Source organism: Lethenteron reissneri, chromosome 23 (genome assembly GCF_015708825.2).
Source record: "Lethenteron reissneri isolate LAM-NWPU_2019-01 chromosome 23, ASM1570882v1, whole genome shotgun sequence".
Lineage (NCBI taxonomy): Eukaryota > Metazoa > Chordata > Hyperoartia > Petromyzontiformes > Petromyzontidae > Lethenteron > Lethenteron reissneri.
The window spans coordinates 1,160,912-1,187,377 of NC_083801.1; the positions used below are offsets into that span (position 1 = coordinate 1,160,912).

General features: G+C 45.4%; 2 protein-coding genes across 2 annotated transcripts in view; both read left to right on the top strand.

Moving 5' to 3' along the window:
- The window catches only part of TRPM2 (transient receptor potential cation channel subfamily M member 2), a 54,231-nt gene extending 50,560 nt beyond the window's left edge, over positions 1-3,671 (top strand). Inside the window, exon 27 of the mRNA XM_061556831.1 lies at positions 661-3,671. Coding sequence (XP_061412815.1) covers positions 661-689 — 29 coding nt within the window. The 3' untranslated portion in view covers positions 690-3,671. The remainder of the gene's footprint in view (positions 1-660) is intronic.
- Positions 3,672-15,150: 11,479 nt separating this feature from the next.
- LOC133345823 (collagen alpha-3(VI) chain-like) overlaps positions 15,151-26,466 on the top strand; it is a 100,625-nt gene continuing 89,309 nt past the window's right edge. Inside the window, exons 1-2 of the mRNA XM_061556835.1 lie at positions 15,151-15,170; positions 17,991-18,083. Of these exons, the coding sequence (XP_061412819.1) occupies positions 17,993-18,083 (91 nt within the window). The 5' untranslated portion in view covers positions 15,151-15,170; positions 17,991-17,992. The remainder of the gene's footprint in view (positions 15,171-17,990; positions 18,084-26,466) is intronic.

The following is a 26,466-nucleotide window of genomic DNA, read 5'->3' on the forward strand; positions in this document are numbered from 1 at the left end:
CAGTTCACGTTTGGCATGTGGTATTCATTTCACAAACTTTGCAAATGGATTATACTCGATTCCACCCAGGTGTCATTCATTTGAGAAGCCATTCCTGATGCAAGCACCGTTATGTTAGCTGTAGAAACTTTTTAGCACTAAAACGTACAAATTCTATCAAAGGAGAAATACAATGTGTCCATACAACAGTTACATAACTGATAGCGCTAAATAGGCAAAGATTTTGTGTGCTAAGAACAGCAATTGAGAGACCCCATAGCTGGCGAATGGTGCTGAAAGCCCCGCCGTACCGTGCACCAATGCCGGCCCCAGAAGTCGCAAGCCAAAGCGCCTCCCCTATAAAGCAATGAGGTCGCTCCCATCTCAATTGGTGGCCCTGAGCCAGTGGTGGGAATTCCACATTACCGTGACAGAGCCGTGTCTTTGTAACTGGCTTTCCATATATTGGTGCTCATTTAAATAATTTCCAGGAGGACGAGACGCTAAGTTGACTCCCAGCTAGTATTTTAACGTGTATAGGCCTTCCTTTTGAGAGTCAAGGGTTCTGACCGATTGTCTGCATGCCCCAAAGTTGATTGCATCTCGTGGGTTAATATCTTGTGTAAGTGTGCGTGTATTCGTAACCTTGCACGAAATTAACAGCGCATTTTCTTTTATCAGCCCCGACAGTGAAGGGCCAAAAGAAGTGAAGAGAAGCCACTGCTTTTAAATGCAGACAAGGAAACACGGCCATTTCGCCCAAGCCAAGCCATTGGTTCACGTGCACGCACCAGCGGAGCAGCCTACGCGTCGATGCTGCAGGGAAACCTTCGCAGGAGTGAAACAAGTTCTGTAGATATTTCAAAAAATGTGCGCCATGGTGTACACTGCACAAAAAACGCCTTTTCCTGTTATGAAAGCCAAAATACAAACAAAACAAGGTTGACTGTAGCACTTTAACTTTGATGACAGCATTTAGGAACTGAGTTGGATCGTAGATTGAGTTCGTTAGCAGCTGAATGTATTTTTTGTATTAATTCATGTGGCAGTGGGCAGGGGAGTGATCCTATAATTTCTAGATTTGTTTTTCTTCCGCGTGTCACCTTTTAATGTTGTCTAACTCTGATTGCGAGTGCGTTAATAATGCATTAACTCCGTCCGCCTGTGTCCGCCTCTCAATAAGGCTCATGAAGTCACAGTACAGTAACAGCAACTCTCGTAAAACGGATCCAGTGTGAATGAAACGTAACGATAGTTTTTTCTTGCTATTGTGGACAAATCCTACAGACAACCGGTGGGGCAGTTGGCCACTGCGTCAACGGCGTTGATCGAAGCTCGGCTTTGAAGGCCAGTGATGATTAGGAGAGCCTCTCTTTCGGCAAGGGGCAACGACCACGGAACATCAATCTGTGGCATCGCGTTACATGCGTCGTCCTCTCGCAACAATAATTGGCGCGTCATTGGACGACTCCATTGCACGCGCGACAATTGAATTTATGTTGCCGTGTCGCGTGGTGGAGAGATAAAAACTAAAAAATATATTTGCCGGATTGTTACACAACTTCCCCCAAATCATAAATAAAGACTCAAATTATCATTGACATTGAATGTATGGAAAATGATAAGGACAGCATGTTAAAGGCAGCTGCTGATGAGATGCCCGTGTGGAGGTGTTGAATTAATGTCTGCATGCCCCAGAGTTGGACTACCCAACAACACGTGTAGACTACCACGAATGCTTATCCATCTCCAGCGTGTGGTTAGGTAGGTACAGGGTCTGAGTACAGTTTGATTATGGGGGTTCTTCAGTGTAGATGACGATGGTAAGTCCCTCATCCTCAGTTTTCTTTTGGTTACACCCCAGAATTCCTCCATGCATGATGCCGGAGCCGTACAATGTTTTGTTGTGACATTGTCACACACACCCTTGTGCTGTTTGTTTACTGTTTTTTTGTGTTGTGGTAAAAACAAATGTATCTCAAGATTTTGAACCCATCTTTTTGCAGTCTGCAGGAAGACTTGGTGATTAATATAATTTATATTTATAGTGTGCATTCACTCAATGCGCTTGACGTAGTTTACGAAACGATGACAATGGAATGATGTAGTTGATTGGGGCGTACGAGGATGGAGGAATGAGTGACAGCGATAGAGGGATACTTAGGGATCACGAAAGGGCTGTTCGGGAGGGACGGGAAGGAATGGAGGAGCGAGGAGAGGGAAGATAATGGGCAATGGAGAAGAGGTGAAGCTTTAATAGATGACTGCTCAGTGTATGGTTGTGACACCTGCACAAGTCTTCATAACAAAGCTAGAGGTATGTGACAATGCGACCGATTCATGGTGTCGGTGATGCAACCATCGCATCAGCAAACTAAGCACATGGCCGAAATACAACCAGTCGAGTGATATTTGATAACACACACGATATTAAATGTCATTGTTAAGTCTGTTAATATTCAAATTCTATAACAGCACTGGTAATTTGGCATTTATTACTGCAGTACTGTATTGTATACATGGTAAATTTCACATCAGTCAGATACAATATAAGGATCTGTCGTGAATGCTATATTGTCATGTATGTACACTGTTGGAAAGCTTGATGAATATTTCACAAAATTGTGTTCAATGTAAAATCTGATTCATCACGATAATGTGTCACTACTTTATAATCTTCTCATTATATTTTATCACATTATTTCGGCATATATTGAGGTGGAGCAGTGGCACAGTGATTAAAGCACTGCACTATGACCCATGTAACCCAAGTTCAATGCCCAGCCATGGCTAAGATCAATGGCAAGTCGATATATGTAGAGTTATACCTCGGTTAACAAAGTAGATGCTTTCGATGATGTCACTTCCTTATCAGAAAGGTCAATACCAGAGGTAGATATGGGAGGCATAAGGATGCGTTCCAGGACTTCAGAGAAGGGGGCTACAATAGTAAAACATTGCTGCACAGTGGCTTTCACGTCTGCTTGTTTTAAAATTGTCTCTAAGATGGACTGCGCCAACCATAACGCGCCACTTCAGGTTTCATCTCCCTCGCCTCTACCCGTCCTCCTTACCATCTGCATTTTGGTTTCCAGAGATGAATTTGCGCTGCATTCTTTGCCCAATGAGGCAACTAGCACGAGACGGTCGGTTGGATGACATAATGGGGGAAGCTAAATAACTTTAATCACTGCAAAAAACATGATGACATTCCAGCGAGTTCAAGCAATGGCGGGCAGGGGGAGAGGGAGGTCTCGCGATGCTCTTCGCTGATCGGCTGTTGGTAATGTCCAGTAAACAGACCCCACTCAATTGCGGTTTACAGGACACGTGCAGCGTTTAAAACATTCATTTGAATCGATTTGCATTATTTCCCATTTTCGATTATACTATTTGTACAAAAATATGGGGGGGGGGGGTGAAAATGGACCCTCCACGGCCGACTATAAAGGAGCTTTGTCCCCAGAGGATTCGTCAACCGAGGTATTTATGCACCTCCGATTAGCACGGTTCGCTACGTATGGTTCGAAAGAAGTTCAACATACATGCTGTTTAACACGTCGGCTTAACACGTAGTCTTTCGCGACCAATATTATTAATAATCAACGTTTTTGGGTTAGATCGCGTTATTCATAAATGTGTCGTAACCCTCCACCACCCGACACGGCCAATCAGCAAAAAAGTGTCACGTTGACAAATGACAAATAAATTTCGATTTAAAGCTTTCGTGACTGCAGGGATTCATCTTCTTGGTTCTTTCGGTAAAGTCACGTAGAAGGGAAATAATAAAATAATAAAAATAAAACATAATAAAATAATTCTCACGACGTTTCGGCCACAACGCAAGCAGCCGTCCTCAAGTGAAGAACAGGTCTGTCGGAAAGACAGCGTCTGAATGGGCACCACCAGGCTTGGCAGTGTATATTTAAGCGTGAAACCACAAGATTTACAATTTTTTGGTACGTTGTACTCAACATTTTTTGAGTATGTCGTACGCAAAAATTTAAAATGTTGTGGTTTCACGCTTCAAAATACTGGTGGGCTAAAGCAGGGAACTATTTGTCTTTTGTCAACGTGACACTTTTTTGCTGATTGGCCGTGTCGGGTAATGGAGGGTTACGACACATTTATAAATAACGCGATCTAACGCAAAAACGTTGATTATGAATACATGCTGTATTGTATATCCAACCTGCACGTAACATTAGCATGAAGCATGGTCACACAACGCCCATAATTGACACGGCATGGTTAGATGACTTCATCCAGAGGTGGACTGACAAAGCGCCAAGAACATTATTGTACCGTTGCGTAAGGGACGGCCGAGAGGCAAACCCTATTAAGTAATGCACAAACATTCCCTGTACTCAAAATAGTACCTACCCTGTACTCGCCGGGTCTAACGGCTCGTACATTCAAAGTAGCGCGCTCGACTCTCATTGGCGAGAAGCTGTCAGGGAGGGAGGAGCCAAACGTAAGGTACATTATTCTATTGAAAAGTGGAGAACCACTCAAGTCCGATTGGTCGCCGGGATAAAATTGAATGAGCAGGGGGGGGGGGACCACATGCAAATGAAGGGTCGGTTTGGAGACTATTGGGAGAGATGAAGGGGATCGGTGAAGTCGGGGAAAGTTCCAAAAAGGACGGGGAAGAGGATACAAGGAGCGAGGAGACAGAGTTCGAGGCGGCGCCTGAACGGAGTAACTCTGAAGTGTTACGCGCTCTGCTGAAGACGGAATCAAGTCCAAGACTTACTTGGGGACTGGAACTCCTTTACAATTGTTTTGCAAATGTTTAATATGCCAGAAAACACACTAGTTGTGTGAGCGTCAGTTCGCCTGAGTTCCCAGGTGCACAGTATCCATATATCTTCTTGGTTCTTTCGGTAAAGTCACGTAGAAGGGAAGTAATAAAATAATATATATAAGCTGGGCGCATTGATGCGCCCAGCTTATATCTATATATATAAAATCGTTCATGTCTGTGTGTCTGTGTGTGTGTGTGTGGACTGCACTTTCATTGGACGGCGGTTGCCCCTGGCAACGGCTAGCCACGCCTTCGCAGCTTTCATTGGACGGCGGTTGCCCCTGGCAACGAGTAGCAACTTTTCTCCGCGGGGTGGACGCCATTTTTAATAGCGCGGCGGGGGGGGGGGGGGGGACCGGCACCCGTACCCAGCGTTCGCCGGGTGGGAAAATCAGGCAAGGCGGGAGGCTCTGCACGGTGCTAGGCCTCGACACCCAACACGCCACTCTGAGGTAAATTCATACAAATTTCACGTCCTCTACAGAGTGGCGAGGGAGGCAGAGTGGCGAGGGAGGCAGAGTGGCGAGGGAGGGACTCAGCCTCAAAACGAGTAACTGGTGTGGCGTATTAACATCGCCACTGGGGAGACAAAGGCGGCCGGGCCTGGTGGATACAAGTCCCGGGCAAAGCCGGGTCATGACTATGTGTGTATGTGTTTATGTGTATGTCTGTGTGTCTGTATGTATGTGTGTATGTATGTGTCTGTATGTGTTTGTGTGTATGTATGTGTGTGTCTGTATGTATGTGTGTGTGTATTGTGTATGTGTTTGTGTGTATGTATGTGTGTGTTTGTATGTATGTGTATGTTTGTGTGTATGCATGTGTGTGTATGTGTTTGTGTGTATGTGCGGTTATGTATGTGTGTGTATGTGTGTGTCTGCAGCAAGCACGTGTATGTGTACCTATGGACGCGCGCGCGTGTGTTGTGTAGGGGGAACGGTAGTGTAGTGCTTAGCGTGCTGCCTGTGTCTATGTGTGTGTGTCTGTGTGTGTGTCTGTGTGTGTGTGTCTGTGTGTGTGTGTCTGTGTGTGTGTCTGTGTGTGTGCGTGTGTGGTGTGTAGGAGGAACGGTAGTGTAGTGCTTAGCGTGCTGCCTGTGTGTGTCTGTGTGTGTGAATCAGTCGAGCGGCAATATCTTTTCATCGGTTGCGTAACGCTGTGTGGAAGCTACCTGGTCTGTCGCTCCGCACGAAGCTTCAGGTCTTCTCGGCCACGGTCATTCCCTCCCTTCTCTACGCTTGCGAGACGTGGACCCCCCTGGTGGAGCATCTTCGCCGGTTGGAAACATTTAGGCTGGCCTGCCTACGATCCATCCTGGGTTTAACCAGGCTGGATTGTGTGAGGAGCTCACAAATCCTTGAAAGATCTGGGCAAAGTCCCATCAGTGAGCTCCTCCGGCAGGCAAGGCTGCGTTGGCTGGGTCATGTAGCCCGCATGCCCAGCCACCGCATGCCTAAACAGCTTTTGTTCGGCCGGATCGAGGGGGCTAGACGGGCGCGGCACGGGCTGGAGAAGAGATGGAGTGATGTGGTACAGGAGGACGTGGAGCTGAGTGGACTTGCCGATGACTGGTACCAGCGGTGTCAAGATCGGCCTCAGTGGAGGAGGCTCGTGAAGGACGCTACTGGGCAGTTGGAGGCAGTCGCCCTCCAACAACAACGGAGGGCGGAGGAGCGACGCTCACAACAACGAGCGGAGCGCCGGGTGGCTAAAGCACAGCAAGTTGGCACAGTAGGGGGCACAGGTGGTGCATCAGCCAGTCATCTCGGTCATCTCGGTCAGTCGACCAGTGGCACCTGGGTCTGCCCCGTGACCTCCTGCCAGCGGGCTTTCGACACTTCACGTGGCCTCAAGGTGCACTTGGCCTGGCACAAGCATCGTGGTGACGTCACCGCCACTTAGTGGCGAATGGCGGTTGTTGTTGTTGTTGTCTGTGTGTGTGTCTGTGTGTGTGTCTGTGTGTGTGCGTGTGTGGTGTGTGGGGAGCGGTAGTGTAGTGGTTAGCGTGCTGTCTGTGTGTCTGTGTGTGTGTGTCTGTCTGTGTGTGTGTTCTGTGTGTGTGTCTGCGTGTGTGGTGTGTGGGGAGCGGTAGTGTAGTGGTTAGCGTGCTGTCTGTGTGTCTGTCTGTGTCTGTCTGTGTGTTTCTGCGTGTGTCTGTGTGTGTGTCTGTGCGTCTGTGTGTGTGAGGAGCGGTGGGTGTAGTGGTTAACGCTACGCTGCGCTACCAACCCGGCGAACCGAGTTAGATTCCCGCTCATGGCCACCACCGATCAAGATTATTTGAACCTCACATAGGTCGACTCAGCCTCAAACGAGTAACTGGTGTGGCGTATTAACATCGCCATTGGGGAGACAAAGGCGGCCGGCCGTGGTGGATACAAGTCCCGGGCGAAGCCGGGTAGTACAGCTAGTATATATATATATGCTCCAAGCTCGTGTGCTGTTTCATTCAGACTCTGTCGCCTCGACGGACCTGGTTTTCACCTGAGGACGGCTGCTTGCGTTGTGGCCAAAACGTCGTGAGAATTGTTTTATTATGTTTTATTTTTATTATTTTATTACTTCCCTTCTACGTGACTTTACCGAAAGAACCAAGAAGATGAATCCCTGCAGTCACGAAAGCTTTAAATCGAAAAAGTATCCATATATATTATTTTACACTACAAGCTATCCCCAACTTACCATGTTATTTTTTTATCATCCCACTTGCGAACGTTCGCTCGTACTTGTGAACCAAACTATTTTGTTTGCCGGAGTGATCCTCGGTGAGATGTAATGAGTCTAGCACCCCGCTGGCAGTGAGTGTATGTATGTATGTGTCTTTACACGTTCGCACATGTGTGAGAGTGTCTTTGTATGGGGAGCGGTAGTGTAGCGGTTAGCACGCTGCGCTACGAACACTTTCCTGCTCCCCCACGCAGAAGATTCCACCAAATAAGTGGATGATAGTGGAGCCACGTCAATCAAAATCAATCAATTCCACCCACTTTTAGAGATATGCAACTACTGTACTGTAGAGTCGATTATGTGGACTTCAGAATAAGTGGAGCATATATGTCTTCGGTTTAAGCACATGACTTGTAATAAACATTCCCAAGAATAAAAATGTAAAACTGTTTATAGATGATTAATTTGGGTTTAAGGAAAAAATCATTAGTTAATCATTGATGTCAAAATCTCAGGTGCACGGTTAATCTGCAAATTGGATAAACCGCACGCAAATACTGTATTGAGTTCTGAGGTCCGAACAAATCGACTTGCGAATGGGTCTCATGAATGGAACCCGTTCATAAGTCTGGAACTGCCCCGTACAGCAAGAAATATCATGTGGCTGAACCTCACTGCCTCGTTCACTGGAGTCTGGGAACACCGCGTCACCTGGGACCCACGATGGGCCGCTTGGGACATAAGATGGAGACAAGACAGCACCCGTGTGTTCTTCCGCGGCAACATCATCGTGAGCAGTGCAGTCACCATGCGTAGAGGAATCTCGCGGTCAAGCGCGAATGGTCGAGCCACAGGGGCGTGATCGGCGAATTGTATCTCAATAAATTTGGCAAAAAAACGCGAAAGCTAAACCCCCGCGAGAGGGAGAGGTTTGCTGTACATTCATAATCAGCATCAAACTCTAAAGCATCACGTAAATCAATACCACGTGGTGGCCACTAAAGAGAAAACATTCCCGATGAGATCACTAAAAGTTACACCACCTCCTGTCATGCTTCATGTGCATTTTCTTGAATTGAATTAAGCTGAGCTTACAGTGGCGAGCGCTATCTGAACTGCCCCCCCACCCCTTCGCCCAACCTGTACGGACAAGCGTGGTGAGGTATGGTCAAACAATCTCATGATCAACATTGTGTAAGAAAGATCCTCATCCAGGAGTGGATTGATAAAGGGCTGTAAAGAATCCATTGTTATTAATCTGAGTTCATCTGCCGACATCTTATGATTGGAAACGCAGTGCGTGCCCTGTAGCCTCCAACTGCATTTGGGAGATTAGTTTTAAACCTCATGCTTGCTCGGCCCCTAGATGCAAATGTCTTCCCTATTTGTAGTGTCTTGACATATTTTAATAGTGGGTTCCTCCAACAAACTAGCACAGATATGGCACTCATATTGATAATAGTGTGTCCTTTCACATCTCAACACATTTGAAAGGGCACCCCAGTTACAGTTGTCCCTGCGCAGCAAACGATGACTCGGCACCAGGCATTAGTCTTCCAACAGGCGGCGATGACTGCTGCGATGGGTAATCCCATTTGAGTGATTTGTAGTAATTTTTTTTATTTGGAAAGCAGATGGCGCGTATGTATATGGTTCGTACCACCGCAGTAATAACCAGGGCAGCCTGCCGGACTGGAACTGAGAAACTTCTACAACAAGCGGCGACCGCGCTACCGCTGGGCGCCAGTCACAGTGCAGCTGTCTAAATACAGGACAGCATCGTGCCCTAAGGGCTCTCACAAGCGGATGTGACACAAAAGAAACAGTACAGCACTGCACTTAAGAGATACACATCTCACTATGAAACAAGCAGTGGATTTCTTCTTACATGTGCTGCTGTATGTGTTTAAATAGCACCTCGACCAAATGAAGACATCCGTTTACATCCCAGTTTCGTAAAATGAACGAAAAGAGTGATGCGTTGGGTATGGCCAGGTCACCGCTCAGCTATTAATTGCCAGAACATGTAAACAGCGCCTCTCTGTAATTTCCTCCGAATGTAGGCAAACGTTTAGGCGCCCCTCCGCATTCCAGGGAACTTCCTCTTTTGGACGCTGCCACATTTGACCGCGGTCCTCACAACTGGACGTCTTCACCACGGCGTGGTGGCGCTGACGGTTGTTGACGGGCCGTCAGTGTGAACGCTTGCTGCTGCCGCAAAGAAGAAGATGCACCACAGGTCCTAGAGACATCGAACTTGAGAGCCTTGCACACAGCCATCGCCTCTGCTGCTGCTGCTGCGTTGAGTTGAGGTAGGCTGGGGGATTTGGTGCCGTGGCAATGCTCTGCGTTGCTGCAGTTCATCGGTCCGTGCGGGTTTTTTAAACACTGCGCAGTGGCTTGACGGCTCCGCACATCATTGTGTATCTGTACAAATGTATTTTTAATTTCGTGTACTCCACTGGTATTGCTCTTGATGACGTGTTTATAGTGCTTGGGGGTGGTTCTTGTCAAAGATATATTTGTGTGCTAAGTATGCAAAGTATATACTAAGTATGTACTAAGTAAGTATGTACTAGGTATGTACTTGATATTCTAAGGGTTTTTTTTCTGACCAAGGAAACTAAAGTGTTATAAATGTGTACAACTTTCGAATTTTATTTATTTATACATTTCAAGTAACAAACGGTGTCATTTTAACCAGCAAAACGTGTGATTGTTACACTACAGTATTTTACAACAGAGCAGAGCAACGCTGTTGCCTGTTTTTGATGCCTTGCCCAAGCTTCATAAATCGGACTTATAGAATGTATTATTTACTTATATTTCGTGATACTCTTTGTTTTTTTCGGTAAAGTCACGGAGGTAAAATTTTGTAAGAAATTAAATCACGACGTTTCGGGCGCAAAACTAGCGTCCTTCTTCAGGTGGGGACAACTTAGCGAAAGCACACCACTTGTGTGTGTCTCAGCGGTGGCGCCCGAAACGTCGTGATTGAATTTATTTAAATTTTTGACTTTACCGAAAACACCAAAAAGTATGAATCCTTGCAGTCAAGAAAACTTCAAATCTAGAATTATATTTCGTGACTTTCTGAACCTCTATTTTGCACTCCTATCGGTTTATGTTTGTACTGTTTGCTGTTGTAATCTGCTGACCCGACCATACTGGACATCTGTGAGAAAAGAGCTTCATAGCTCATCGGATTCCTCCTACAGTCTAAACAATAAAGATTCTGACTCTGTATGCCGGGGAAGCCCCTTTGGCTATGCAGTTCTAGAAGCTGTGTGAGATGCTCGGGACGAGCCATGGATGGACCCTCTCACGGCGCCGAGATTCACCGACAGGACACTGCAATCCGGACGAGCGATTTGCATTCGTGTGACTTAAGGAGTGAAACAAGTACAAAAAGGCATTGCAAATGAAGATCTATTTGGTTGCGAAACTTTGATGGTTAGATAAGTCAGTTAGGGTCGACTTTTTGGGTGGCGATGAGGGTGAATCTACTGTTAAAACGATATCCAGAGAAAATCCTTCTCTTGTGTAGTTATACAGAATTTAGTGAAATACATCGCTGCACAATATATATAAATGAAATTGCAGAGAGCTGTATGTTTAAAAATAGTGCCAAATTTTACGATGGTTTACCTAATACGACCAAATACACTGTAATATCTCCCGCCCGCACCTCCGATTAGTACGATTGGGTACGTGCGTTGCAACTAAGTTCAACAAACACACACACATAACAGATTTTAGAGAGGGGAAAAAATACGTTCAATATATTTTTTGTGATATTTCAATCGCGTTCTAAATTTCGTCGAAATAAGAAGGCGCTGTCGCGTGACCCTATGCCCCTAAAACGATGGGCAACCGCGAGGGAGATGGAGAGAGAGAGAGGGCCAGTGGGTGCCCTCTCGCACACACAGGGTACGACTCTTGGCGAAGAGGCCCCCGGCAGCGTGCGGGGAGAGAGGCCACAGATGTGGCGCTGGAATCGCCCGCTGCCAGGCTGCACGTGGGCTCAGCAAGCTCCCGACATCACTCGACTGAAAATGTTCCACCTTGCTGTTATTTGGCTCGTTTTTTTTCCGTTTGAGTCTGGCTTTGCAACCTTTATAAGCTTCGTCAATCATTCCACCGTGGTTCCTTCTCCTTGGCTGCTTTCGGGGCTCTGTCGTCGGCACAATAATCTTGGATTGTTCATAGTTCCATCATTGAAATATTACGTCATCGTCCGTTTGTTCGTTTCTCAATACGCTTGTCCTGGTGAGGGTCGCGGCGGCAGCATGATGAGTAGGGCGGTCAAGACCTCCCTTCCCCTGGCGACAGACTCTAGCTCTTCCTGGAGAATTCCCGGGAATTCCCAGGCGTTCCCAGGCCAGCCGAGCGACATAGTCCCGCCAGTGTATACTGGGCCGGCCCCGGGGTCTTCGCCCAGTGGGACGTGCTGCCCGATAGAGTTCCAGGGGGAGTCTACCGGGGGCATCTTTACCAGGTGCCCGAACGACCTCAACTGGCTCCTCTCGATCTGGAGGAGCAAGGGTTCGACTCTGAGGCTCTCCCGGATTACCAAGCTCCTTACCCAATCACGAAGAGTGAGCCCGGTAACCCTGCGGAGCTCATTTGCGGAAAAAAATAATTTACGTCATTGTCTCTCCCATTTTTGGAAAATACCTTCTGTCACTGTGAATTACTCTGACGAAAGTGTCTCTTTGTTTTACTCAGAGTTTGCTGTCGCCGTATAATTTTGTTAAACCATGTTTCATTATTATTGTTGTTAAATATATTTTAATGCACGCCTTGGATGACTATTCATTTTCACCAAGTCAGATTTTTATTGAGTCAATAAAGTCACTAAACAATGGAAGATTTACGTTCGAGGGGACACACGTGGAATACTTAGCAGAACAACTGAGCCAGGATGAAAACGATTAAATATAGAGGTGAATGAAAGCTGGGTGGAGTTCTTTTGGAAAACTGCACTTAATGGTGAAAGACAACATACTGACCAATCTGCCTTCAGACGTAACTGTTTAACCAGTGTATATTCACGTGCCTGATATGACAAAATGTTCATACATATGGACATTATATGTATGTTGAACGTACGTAGCCAACCGCGCTAATCGTAGGTGTGGGGGAATGACATTGGAGAAAGAGAATTGAACAAAAGCTGAAAGGGGCACAGAGATGGAATTAGGGGCCGTCCATAAATGACGTCACGCGATTTTGGACGATTTTGGACCGCCCCCCCCATCGTCACTCGGCGTCAAAAAAAGTCGGACTCCCCCTCAAATATGACGTCACAAAGCTCTGCCTCCCCCCCCCCCAAATAAAACATGCTTCAAATCGCTTTAAACTATTGTCATTGTATTGCGTATTTAATGTGCCGCTGCACTCTGATGTTGTAGGAGAAAACATTTATTAAAAAGTCTATTTAATTAAGTAGAACGTGTTGTCTATATTTAAACCCCCCCCAGTCACACATCGTCACAAATGTCTGACCCCCCCTAGGTGCGTGACGTCATTTATGGACGCGATTCGATAACATGCGCAAGTTAGAGGAATCATTGACTGGCAATAAAACACAAGTGGCCTTTGGCAGGAAACGTCACTGGAAGTGACGTTGGCCGATGATCGAGACTAAGAAAGGAATGGCAGCCGAAGGAATAGAACACACACGAGAAGGCATCCCCCTGAGGCGATGGAACAATTAAATCAGCTTGCGCGCAGGTGCTGGATGGTCTGTTGAGGTACCTCGCAAGACTTTGAACGGCTTTTGGCTGGCCATGGAACAAAGAAGGTCACTGCATTGCGCGCTTTCAAATGTGTTTCCGCGGCCATCTGGGATGCTCTTCCATTCGATATTAGGAATCCACTGGAGCTATGCACTTTTGAATCTAAATTGAAAGCTCATTTCTTTACAACTGCTTTTTATTTTAAGTTTGTTGTCCTTCCCTGCACCTCTGCACGGTTGGTTATGTACGGTGCGAAAGAAGTTTACATACATATGGCAATAGTTTAAGGAGGTCTTCATGCAGGAGTGAATAGATGATGGTTGAGATTAATAAGTTCGTAAATAATGAGTGCAGTTGAGTTGTTGTTTTAAAAAATGGATTATTACAGGGTAAAGCGTTCCGTAATTTGCTACTGATATCATATTTCAAATGGTTCAACTGCAGTAATTCGCTACCCATGTTCAGATGAGAATATCCGTATACGAGCATGCAAAGGATATGCACGTGAATTATAACGGCAAACAAGTGATGGGGTGTCATGAACGTTAACTTGCACATTGCACGGTGGTAAAGTGTAAGCTGAGAATGTTATTGTAGCCTTGAGCCAACGGCAAGTGCATTGTGAATTACAATCGTTGTGTATTACGCATCAGCTTAGAGTAGTGAAATAGCATTGATAGTGAGTATTCACAATGTGAGAACACGCTTTAGCCACATATTTGAAAGTAGGATCTCAGCAGAGTTGGATTTATTAAATTGAGCACTCACATTTGCCCATGGATTTCAAAGCCACCTCAATGATGATGGTGGTGGTGTGTTGATGAGATTGTTTTCGTCTGCTGCTGCCACCATACAATATTAACATTGTCGTATTGAGGATATCTACGCTCTGGGAATCAATGTGCATTGATAATACCTGTTTGCGTCATTTTACAGATACATTTGCATAGCTTAATTTGGCCTGGATCGTTAACCACCGAGGCAAGATGTTAACTACCTCGCCTGGTATACAGGAGGTCGTATCCAACCCTCACACCTATATATTTCCAGTCTGAATGTTCTTCCCGTAGTCGCGTGGATTTTTCTCCGGGTCCTCCGGTTTTGCCCTCCATATTTAGAAACATGCATTTAAAGCATTTGACAAGTATAAATGTTCACATAAGCTACTTCGTTGAGCTATCGTTTGTGGCCAATTCGCTTCTTAAAAAGAGATATATAGCTCAGTGGGCCTTATCCAGTAAAATAAAACACAGTTTCTGTCTGGAGTTGGCATTTTTGTACCCCTGTTATGCACAGGCTTCCTCTAGGTTCCCCAGTATCCTCCCATATCTAAGAAAAACTAATAATAATTAACATTTTGTGAGGCACATTCCATCCGTAGATCCCAATGCACCGTTACAATATAACTGGTACTGACCAAACATCCCAATGCTCAAATATATCCTAAAAACTACTCAGTTTGGATGAAACACAGCAGCAACATCGCCTTCGACTCTCAAAACTTGGCAGGACACTCCTAAAAAGATTTTGAGACTCAGTGAGGCTTTCCTAATCTAATTTATATTTACAGAGCGCCTTTACTCAAGACCCTCTATGACAGTGCTTACAAAACAATGACAGAATGGAATAATGTGGTTGACAGGGGCGTGCTACAAGGATTGAAGAGTGATTAACAGCGATTAGAGGGGTAGTTAGGGACCACGAAAGGGCTCGGGGAGGGACGGGAAGGAGTGGATGGCAAGGGGAAGAAAGAGGAAGAGAATGGGCGATGGAGAATAGGTGAGGATCTAAGAGAGCAATGGAAGGAGGTAGAGCAGGGGACTGCTTAATGTAACCAGTGCAATAATAAACCACTGGTTAGGTGCAAGCACAGCGTCCACTGCCATGGCCACGTGTGAACCCAGTGCATTTTAATGTTTGTTTTACAGATTCATGAACTTGTTTCACGCGCCACACATGCTCTACAATCATACGAGGTGAAACATGATCAGGTTATGTCTCATTTAAACACATGCTACTGTTATGGTTTTGTCCCAAAAGGTACTGATCGACTTTTAATTTTATATATTTAGGTACAGTATATGTAAAATAATAGCAAATCCTCTTATTACCCCTTCCACCTACCCATAGTATATAACAGCAACAGAAATTGCACTTACCATAACCAGAAAGCCAATGCGTTTGTCAAGAGCACTGTGGCGCTGAAAGGAAAACGCGCGGTTGGGCAACGGCCCCTCTTGCATAGCACCCACACAGTCAGCCAATGGCGCTTGCTTCTTTATTCAGTTACGTTGGTATGGAAAAGGATCATTGCCCGAAACGTCGCCATGTTGAGTCCACGGTGTTTTACTGACGGATCTGTTGAGTTTACTCGCTATGCGTGTTCGTGCACCTCTTCCAGCGCAGCCTCTCACTGAATTATGTTTTGGTCATCTGTAACAAAAAAAGAGCTTTACAGCTCATCGGATTCCTCCAGTGATAAATAAATATTCTGATATTTCTTGACCCTTAAGAGCTCCTCTTCCTCTGTTGATTACTGCGAGGGTTCAGTGTTGAGTAAAAAAGAGAACTCGTCTTTTTCTCCAGAAGTTGGATCATGGAATGCTTACCAAATATTTTGGTTTACATTCAATATAAATGTTATAATTGAATTATAAATAGCTATATATTTGCACAATTTGCGTGAGCAGCATTGACAGAACACAAAACGTTTTACTGTACAGGTTTTTTTAAGAATGTATAAATATTTGCATTATGTCACGGCATGACCGATCTCCTACCGTGATGTGTTTGCCTGCTAGGCATGGTTTTCGTAAACACATTCGTACAAGTTGCAGTCGCCTCGCATGTCACGGCTCAGAAAACAAAGTGACTTATGTCCATTCAAGGCATATTCATCGACACTGTTTCCTTGATATTGAACAATGCTGCGCAATTCTGCGGTGTCGGAAAGTTCTTGCCATCGTTCACTTCACCGTCTCCGCCCGAGTGCGTCCTTCCTCCACATCTCTGTCGACACAATTGTTCTGCAGCCACATTTGGGGCCTGATTCAGTTATTTGTTTTGGGCCATCATTCCGCACAGCCCCATCCTGCAATTTGCGATTCCGGTTCAGAACTTTCTGTACGAAAATAAAATACACCAAGCATATTCGTACCACTACTCATGCCGCCATTGTGGGATGATTTACCATCAGCATCATTCATCGTCATCGCTGTCATCATAAGGACACTGAAACTGACACCAATCTCCTGACTCCCTGCTTGGGCGAACATTCTGCCACTAACTATCCACAGAGACGTGGACACTGCAAGGTGGTCTACAAGTTTTCTTTCCAAAGACAACCTACCCATCAACCAAGACCTCAACAATGTACCTCAACGCTGAATTAAGTCCAGATCCTCCTTCTGGGGTCACACTGTTGCCATCCCAGAACCTCATCCAGACACGGAATAACTTTGGCGAACAGAGTGGAACAACGCGGGCGTCCAGAATAAACACCAAATTGGAGAACCCAAATACATCATCGCACCTCCTAGCTCCGACGTTCCTCCTCCTCCTCGAATACACCGGTGGTGTAATCATCAACCGCATCAGAACATCACCAGGCCGATGCGCACAACTTCATCAATGGAAAATTAAAGACAAGCTACAATAGTGCGATTATAGCCCTGCAACACAAACTATGGACTTTACAGTAAACTACTGTGGCCTGAGCTCCTTCAACGGAGGAGGAACAGAAAAACTACAGGAACTCTCTGTCCTGAAGCCCTCTCGTCATGGCTAGCAGACCCTAACATCTGCATTAAGCTCCTGAACATTCTGCTGCTATCATGCTCAAAAATAGAATTAGGACCATCGTTATAATTGGCATTATCTTCACATTGCATCATTTATCATCACCACCATCTTTACCGTCGTGGTTTTTTTTAAAGCACAGTAGCAACGTGTCGTATTTGGCGTAACGCTACAATTCCACGCCACCGTGCAGTACGGAGCAGCCTGGCACGTACCCACGCGTGAATTGGCGCGCGCGCGTGTGCGTGGCTACTTTAATTTGTACGGATGTGTGATTGGTCGGCTCAGTTCTGTGGCGACGGGGTGAGAGCGCCGATGCGAGCAGCTGGCCCGGCCCGGACGAAACTCACCCCCTGGCCGCGACTCCCCCCCCACCCGCTTCGTGACCTTGCCTTTTGTTTACGGAACGTGGGGCCACCCGTTGCACTGGCAAAATGGGCTCTAAACCTCTACTTGAATTCAGCAAAATCACTTTTGCAGAAATGAGACTGAATTTCTCTCTATCCCTTGCATTGCTTCGCCGACTACTCAGGAATGGGCTCTGCCAGCCCCATTCAAGTTCAGGAATAACACACCAGGACGCCAGGTCCGCATCGCTGTGATTCATGAACCATGAGGTTCTGTGGACTCCACCCTTCCTGCCCTGGCAAGAGCGGGAAAGCATATACCCAGACAATGCTGCGTGGCATGTCTGTATGTTGAACTTCTTTCGCACAATACGTAGCCAACCGTGCTAATTGGAGGGACAACAGTAAATAAAAAAAGCAGTTCTAAATCAATTAGAATTCAATCTAGATATTTGTTTTTATTATTATCTAGGTTGGCATTGCTACCACGTGAAAGGTGTATAGTGACATCTCGTAATAGTGATTAGCCACTTTGGAACGTGAACAAACCTTTAGGAGCAATCCTATACATAGAAGGCTAAACATCAACTTGTTTTTGACTGCAGATATTATCGCCCTCATAATTGTAATTTTGTGTTTTATATGTTGCAGAAATGCCTGGATTTCGGAATCATGCAATGTCTGCACAGCTACTCCTTCTGACTGCATTGTACCTCCACAGGCTCTGCTCTGCACAACCAAATGGTAATGTAATGTAGACCTTGTTTTACATTGTAACATCACATTCTCGTGTGTAGCAATATGCAGTGTCATTTTAATGTTTCCCTAAAAGGTTCAGTGGGACTGAAAATTCGGGAATAATTGTATGGTTGCAACATAAAAAAGACTTAAAATATACTGCTATTATTGTTACAGATTAGTATGATTTACTTTAGTAACCAATTTCTGGAAAACATTTTTTAAGGAAAAACATTTTCAGTGCCTGTTCATTTGCAATTTACTTTACCAGCTGCCTCCCATAACGACAACATTTGAGCAGCCTTAGCTGTGTTACCAAGTGACAACATTTGCAAACTCGCAAAACATGACTTGTTACTTATCGAGGAAAAATCGTTCGACACTTTTTAAGAAGCGTCCACTTTCGGTATTTTGGCCCATTTTTTTTTTTGTAATGAGTGAATGTGAGATTAAACAGAGCCCCCATACAAAGAGAGAGAGAGAGAGCGAGTACCCGTGCAACGGAAGAGATAACGCTCAACGATCTGTACAGGTGGGTCACGTGCCTACTTTTCTGTCCTGCCAGCTGTTGTTCAAGTTTCAGCCGAGCAGGATTGTAAGTCTTTGCACGTATTGAGAGCAGCGTGATCCACCAACCTCTCCCCCAAAGTTCCGTAGTAAAAGCGGTCCTCGACGTTGGGACATGATTAGTCCCTGAGAGCCGTTCGTAAGTCGAACGGTTCATAGTCCAGATTTATGGAAGTCGGGTGTTCGTAAGTTGATGACTGTCTGTACCGGCGTGCACCTCCACACTGGCCTTCAGCCAAAGAGGCTTCAGGGGAAAATTTCACTGACCCAAAGATCAGTGCACAAATGGAAAGAAAACTAGCACCCTCGATATTTATCTTTTTTTTTCCCAAAAAGTTCTACGATAAAAAAAAATATGCATTAAGTTCTTACATTTTGAAAATTGTATTTATTGAATGTGATTGAAGTTCCCTTAAAGATTATTTTTGAACTGAGTGAAGCATTTTTATACACAGATTACCTTAATCTGTGTTGGGGAATAAATACAAAAACAATGTGTTCTTTTATATTGTTGCTTTGAGTCCCGACAAAAGCGTTGGATAATATTTGAGAAATGATCCATGGTGGTCAAGTGTAAATTGCAGATGGCTATTGCAAGGCATGTGTGCGTGCACAAGTGTAGAGGCGTTATGGGAGGGCAAACAAACACACTGGGCGTGGTTATGCCCGTACGCCAAGAGGTGCTTACATCCACGTCCGCACCGTTTAGCCTGGGGGGCTAACACGGCGCTGGGATCCCCCACGGCCCCACCCCTCAGTGGGGGAGTTGCTATATAAGGCGGTGAGCCGGAGGGCTCGGGGTTCAGTGTTCAGCTTTAACCAGCGAAGCAAGAAGACCGGCTAGATAGGCCCTGGGACACCCCTGGATCGCTGTCCTTTTCAGGACCGACCAGGGCAAGCCAGTGGCATGGCCCCGAGAGCCCAGAGCCGATGCTCTTGTGAGAGCCGGTCTGGGGACTCAGGGTGCCGTAATCCCAGCTTAACCAGAGCTGGGTCAGCTAGCCTCCCCTAGCCCTCTAGTGGAGGACCTAGGAGTAGGCTAGCCGTGACAGAGATTGTGTGATCTCCCTGTTAGATGGGTGAAGGGGCCGATACCCCTTCGAGTGTTGTATATCTCGGCCTGTAATATACATTGTGGTTAATAAATAAGTGTGCCTCCGACTACGTCGTCCAAGTCTCCTGGAACCTACTACACAAGTATTCATATCTGTGTATGGTAATTACACCTGTACGATTGTAAACATGCGTCGATAAGGCTGAGAGCATTTTCCAAGCAAAGTGGTGGTCACTGGACATGCATGCAAGGCATGCTGGAAGTTGTGCCTTCTTGCTATTCGTGAGCGCACCTCTATGTGTTGTTAAGTCTCAGAGCACGGTGTGTGTACTTTATAAACATTCATTCATTCATTTTACAGTGGATTCAACTGAGTCGCAGATGTACTCTTTGGAGGCAACACATTTATTAATACCAACACACTTAACACAAAGGGGTAACTGCCCCTTTACCAGATAGCAACCTATGGTGGTGGACCATCAGGCTAACGACACGAGTGACACTGGGAGTTATAAATGTCACAACACTGACCTCAAGCCTTGCTGTGCATGGGACTCCAGCTGTGGCCTTAACTGATAACACAGAGGCGGCCGTGGTGTTTGGGGATAAGTTAGTGCAGCTGTTCCAGGGATAATTGTTCAAAATGTATTCTTTATCAGACTCTTGATTTAGACTACATGAAGAATCTGATGAGCTAATGAAGCTCTTTTTCACAGATCTCCAATAGGACATCATCAGCCATGATCATTTCACTGCTAGATGAAGGTCTCCTCTCCTGTGATCCTACGATGCAACGATCCATCCAGCACTTGCACATGAACTGATTTCATCGCTTCATCTCCGCGTTGGATGTGATCGGATGCGTTCCATTTCTTCAAAATGTGATAAAAGCACTATGTTTTGTGGTGATGCAGTTTCAAATATGTTGCTATTGAAATCGTAAGCCATAAAGCATTCCTAGGTCGATGTGTACACAGTGAAAATAAGGTCAGCACAACGAAAGAAGTCTTAAAAATGTGATAAAAGCATAACATTTGGTTAAATGTATACGTTCGCATTACAGAATGAACACCATTAAAACTTACTTTAGGGATATCAATTTACAAGCAAGTAGGGGACAAGGATCTAAAGTGAAGAGGTTAGAATTCCGTAAATATTTATGTTGGTCTGTGTAGATTTTTTTAAAGTAGTAAAAATGTTACATTAACGTTTCTGGAGAACATTCCTCGGTCTCAGCGAGAGAACCACTCTCCGTGGTGCCTACTATCTGGCGTTTTATTAGAATTAAATGAATTGCTTCCACAGTTCAGAACTTATTTCCTTTTGTTCAGTTGGGTTTGGAGCTTACTGACTGGACACAGTCGGTCATCGTAGTAGTCTGTGCTACCTAAGGCCAGTGTTGTCTGCCATGAACTCGTACATTGTGAGTTCGTAAGAACGCGTTGAGGACTGTGCAAGTGCTTCTGAGCTAACCCGGACCGCACAGCTCTGTGCACGTATCAGATAATGTTGGATGACGGGTGAAATGTTAGCTTGTGTCTGCCAAGTGCAGGATCCTGTCATCACAGTTAAACAATTATTATGATAGTCTTACCTTGGATAATAATATCATTATTAAATCTTTACTTCAAGCTTTCATGACTGCAGGAATTCATATTCTTTGGGTCTTTCGGTAAATTCACTTTATTTTCATTTTTATTATTTTAAAGTTATTATTTTTTCTATCGACATGACTTTACCGAAAGACTCAAAGAAAATACTTATTTTAACACGTAGGCTTTCGCGACCAATATTATTCATAATAAAGGTTTTTAGGTTAGATCGCGTTATTTATAAAAAAATAACATATATTACAATTACAATTCCTTATAGGGGAAACAAATACCAATGAATAACAATTGAATGATTACCAATCTATATATATAAAAGGAAAATTTGTGAATGTGTGTCTGTTCAAAATGTTTAGCGTACTTCCCGACATGCAACAACCTTGAAATTTGGCATGTTGGTACTTTCCAGACTATACACCATGCAAAAAAAAACCTTTAGTATTTTTTTTTGGGGGGGGGGGCGCAATGATGCATATATTTTGCACGGTAAGTGAGCTGTGACGTCACATCTGTCATGTCACCCGCACATGCGCAAGCGTAACGCAGTGTGCCTGCTGACGTCACGCACCCCCAACCCTCCGCGAGTAAAGTGCCATACAAATGTGTTGCAGGTCTAAGGCGTTCTTCGCGCAGCGTTGCTTTATTATTTCAGTCGTTTGCTGCCGTACGCACCTTAAAAGTTGTGTGTCTACAGCAAGCGCGTGTATGTGTACCTATGGGCGCGCGTGTGTGTGTGGGGGAGCGGTCCTGGGCCTCCCCTAGGTCGACTCAGCCTCAAACGAGTAACTGGTGTGGTGTGTGAACATCGCCACTGGGGGGACAAAGGCGGCCGGGCGTGGTGCTGGCCACCCACCCCCTCGTGTGCCGTGCCGGCCTTCATAGGTGCTCGCTAACAGCACTTGCCCCCTACAGTCTCACAGGCTACACGGGGGATCTTTGTCTTTATCCTGTGTGTGGGGGGGGGGGGGGCAGTGATTGCATACCGATTCGCGCGCTGTGCTACGAAACCGGCTACCCGAGTTCGATTAACGCCCACGTCCACCACCGGTGACGATTATTTGAACCGGTCCTGGGCCTCCCCTAAGTCGACTCAGCCTCAAACGAGTAACTGGTGTGGTGTGTGAACATCGCTACTGGGGAGACAAAGGCGGCCGGGCGTGGTGAATCCAAGTCCCGGGCGAAGCCGGGTAGGAAAGCTAGTATATAATTACAATACCCTTCCCCTCTCCGCCTCAGATCACTGCACCAGATTGGGTTAAAAGATGCTGTCACCGTGCTGCCCTATTTAAGACCGGGAGCAAATGGAGGACCTCAACATTCTAGAAAATTGCCTGATGATGCTGGATGTAATTGCCAGCGAAACGTCGTACTCAAAATTTTTGTACTCAAAATTTTAAATGATGTTGATTCACTCTTCAACACACCGGTGGGCTAAAGTAGTGAACTATTTGTCTTTTGTAAACGTGACACATTTTTTACTGTTTGGCTGTGTCGGGTGGTGGACGGTTATGACACATTTATAAATAACGAGATCTAACCCAACAAACTTTATTATGAATATAGTTATTATTTCGGTCTTTCGGTAAAGTTACATAGATAGGTTCAATGAAAATAATAAAAAAACTACGACGTTTCGATTCCAACACAAGCGGTTGTCATCCAGTGGAGAAAAAAAGAGGGGTTAGCCTCTAAAGGCAAACTGTTTATAAAGGTTTAAAATGGGCGTAGCCCAAGTGTCAGAATGGAGTGGGCGGGGCACAAGGGCCCTGGGGCAGCATGGGTGGAGGAGCTTATGTTAATGCCAGGGATTAAAACGGTGGGCTGCTACATGTAGGGCGGAGAAGGTTATGTTAATATGATGGGTGGGGGGGGGGTTAAAAAACTGGTGAGCAACAGACAGTGCTGAAATGGCGACATTACAGCCAGTTATGACTTAAACTGGTTGCTCAGTTTGTATCCATCTTCTCGGTTGAAATTGTGTCTATGTCTGTATATATGGATGGCTTCATGGACAAATCTTTGCCGATAGCCAGTGGGTTTGCAAAGTACCTTCGTCTTAGAGAAATTAATTTGTGTGAGCCAACCACATTAAAACAATGATCAGCCAAGGCCGAGGTATTGCTCCTACCGTGCCTTATGTTCACGAACACGGTCCAAGACATGTCGCTAAGTTTCCCCAATGTAATTATTGCCGCAGACACCGCTTAGTTTGTAGACGCCGGGGTATTGCATGTCAGGGATCACATCCTTCACAGATGGGATCAGATCACGAATTTTATGTAGTGTGTTAAATCGAACTTGGATCTTATGTTTGCTCATGATTTTGGAAATTTTTTGGTGACCCCTGCTATGTATGGCAAGGTGATGATTTTGATTGGGACCTCAGATGGTTCTTTCCCAACGGTTGGGGTGATAGCTTAAAGGATTGTATGGTCTGAATATCCATTTGTCTTGAGAGCTTTGTGTATGTGCTCCAGTTCACCGGCTAGGTGATGATGGTCGGAAATACATAGAGCTCTATGGTGTAGAGTTGTGATGAGGGAATTCTTCTGGGATGGATGGTGGAGGGAGTCAGGTTTTAGATAGGCATCCGTATGGGTGGCTTTCCTGTAGACGGAGTGGCCCATTGAGGCATCTGGTCTCTTTTCGATTTAAACATCCAAGAATGGTAGCTTGCCATCCTTTTCCACCTCCATGGTGAATTTGATGGCTTGATGTATGGAATTGATGTGGTTGAGCAATTGGTTCAGAGCTGGTCGGCCATGTGGCCAGATGACGAATGTGTCATCTACATACCTCTTCCACAAGTATGGACGTAGGGTGGATGCCTGGATGGCGTCTGTCTCAAAATTTTCCATGAAAATATTGGCGACAACCGGAGATAAGGGAGAACCCATTGGGGTACTTTCAACTTGTTTGTAGAATGTTCCATTCCAGGTGATGTAAGTGATGGTGAGGCAGTGTCTCACCAGGACCGGTACATCAGCATTCAGTCCTTGTTGGACCAAATCTTCAATGATTGCAATGGTGCCAGGCACAGGAACTTTGGTAAACAAAGAAACTACATTGAAACTAACGAGAAAATCACCTGGAGATAGTGAGATGTCTTTAATTAGCGATACCAAGTGAGTTGAGTTAAGTACAGCTGAGGTGGTTTTACCAGTGAATGGTTGTAAGGTCTCAGACTGAAATCGGGGCAAGTTTGTATGTGGGTGAGTCAATGGTGGAGATGATAGGCCGGAGTGGTGTACCTTCTTTATGGATTTTTGGTAAGCCATACAGTCTGGGTGGTCTCGCAGCAGAGGGTTTTAAGGATATCCGCTTGGTTGGTTCGATTAAAGATGTCGAATCAGTGATGATATTGTTGGTTTTCGTAAAGAGGCTGTTGGTGGGAGCTTTTTTCAATTTTTGTATAGCTACCATCATGAAGTAAGTCCTGAATTTTGTTATTGTATGTGGTTTTGTCCATGATGACTGTGGCATTGCCCTTGTGGGCTGAGAGGATGACGATGTCATCTCTCTTTTTAATTGATAAAGCTCAGAGGGTTGAATTTCGCAGTCACCCCTAAACGCATCCCAGTGGATGGTATTATTTCCCAGGTCGAGGTGGCCCTTTAGGGTTTGGGACACATTACTGCAGACGGGGCAAGATCGGAAATCGCTGCAATCCTCAAAAACGCTAAGACACCTATCAGCAACATCAGTAAGGATGAGCGCTCTGAGCTTTATCAATATAAATTGCACTACATCTGGACCAAATCTTGTGCTTTGATCGAATTTTGAACGAGGCTGCTTGTTGTACCAACGTCAACAGTCGCACGATAAAATACAGATGCAGACTAAACCCAGTAGACTCGAGGTATTTGTATAGGCTGGGTCACTGTGTAAAGATGTGTTGTCCATTCTGTGAGATGGACGAGGCTTCACTGTGAGCTGGTACACCTGCGGGAGTGTGAGTACATTCCATTCCGATAGGCTGGCAGGGCCGCACTGCTACTCTGTTGGCGCGGTCCAGTCTGGACTTGTCACGAGAGTTGACACCTGTTCGACCTGAACTGTCCGGAAATGTGACATCTGTGTTCAGGTGGCAGGATTTAATTTTGACTGAGACCTGGTACCGGTATTGTTGATTATAGCACACGACTGCACTTTTTTTTATAGACCTCGGCTGATTGAGAAATACAGTGATACCTCGGTTCACGAACGCTTCGGTTCACGAACAACTCGGTTCACGAACAGAAAATTTCATAAAAATATGCTCCGGTTCACGAACTCCGCTTCGGTTCACGAACAGGAGCCGCGGCCATTTTTATGCTAATTCCAGGCTGTCACATGGTCGTGACTTCCTGTAGGAAGATCGTGGAGAGAAGCAGAGACACAGAAAGAAGTACTGTGAGTACTGTGAAGACACTTTCAGTGACTTTTTGATTTTTGGTGTGCTTTTTAGCACATACAGTACTGTACTGTACTACTGTACTGTACAATACTGTACTTACTGTATTGTACAGTTCACCCATTTGAGTGCTTACTGGGACTCTCCCTCCAAACAATAACCGCCTCTCACCTGCCTTCCTCCATGCCAGAAGTCATCTCAAGCAAGGTTAGTGTTCTCTCTTTATACATTACTATACTGTACAGTACTACAGTAATGTGTATTGTCATTTGTTTCATATTTTTGTGCTTCAAAAACCAAAAAAAAAAGTCAGAACGGATTAACCGGATTTACATTGAACCGTATGGGAAAATGTGCCTTGGTTCACGACCAATTCGGTTCACGACCAGAGTCAGTTCACGAATTAAGTTCGTGAACCGAGGTATCACTGTATGTCCGTGACAAGGCTTGTAACCAGGGCCGGATCAAAGCACAAGGGCTTTAGGGGCTGCAGCCCAGGGGCCTCCACCAGCTGGAGGGCCTCTAGAGATGAAGTGAAAAGTTATTTCATTTGTGAATGCTGAATTTTATTTGTTGTTAGCCTTGTAAAAATACATTTGATTTTTATTTAACTTTGTTTTCCTTTTCAAAAGATTACTGGGGGCCTCACAGTACCTGTAGCCCAGGGGCCTACAAAAGCTTAATCCGGCCCTGCTTGCAACCCGAGAGTTCTACATAGATGACAGGTGTGAGAATAGGCAAATGTGTGGGGCTGGGCGTGACATT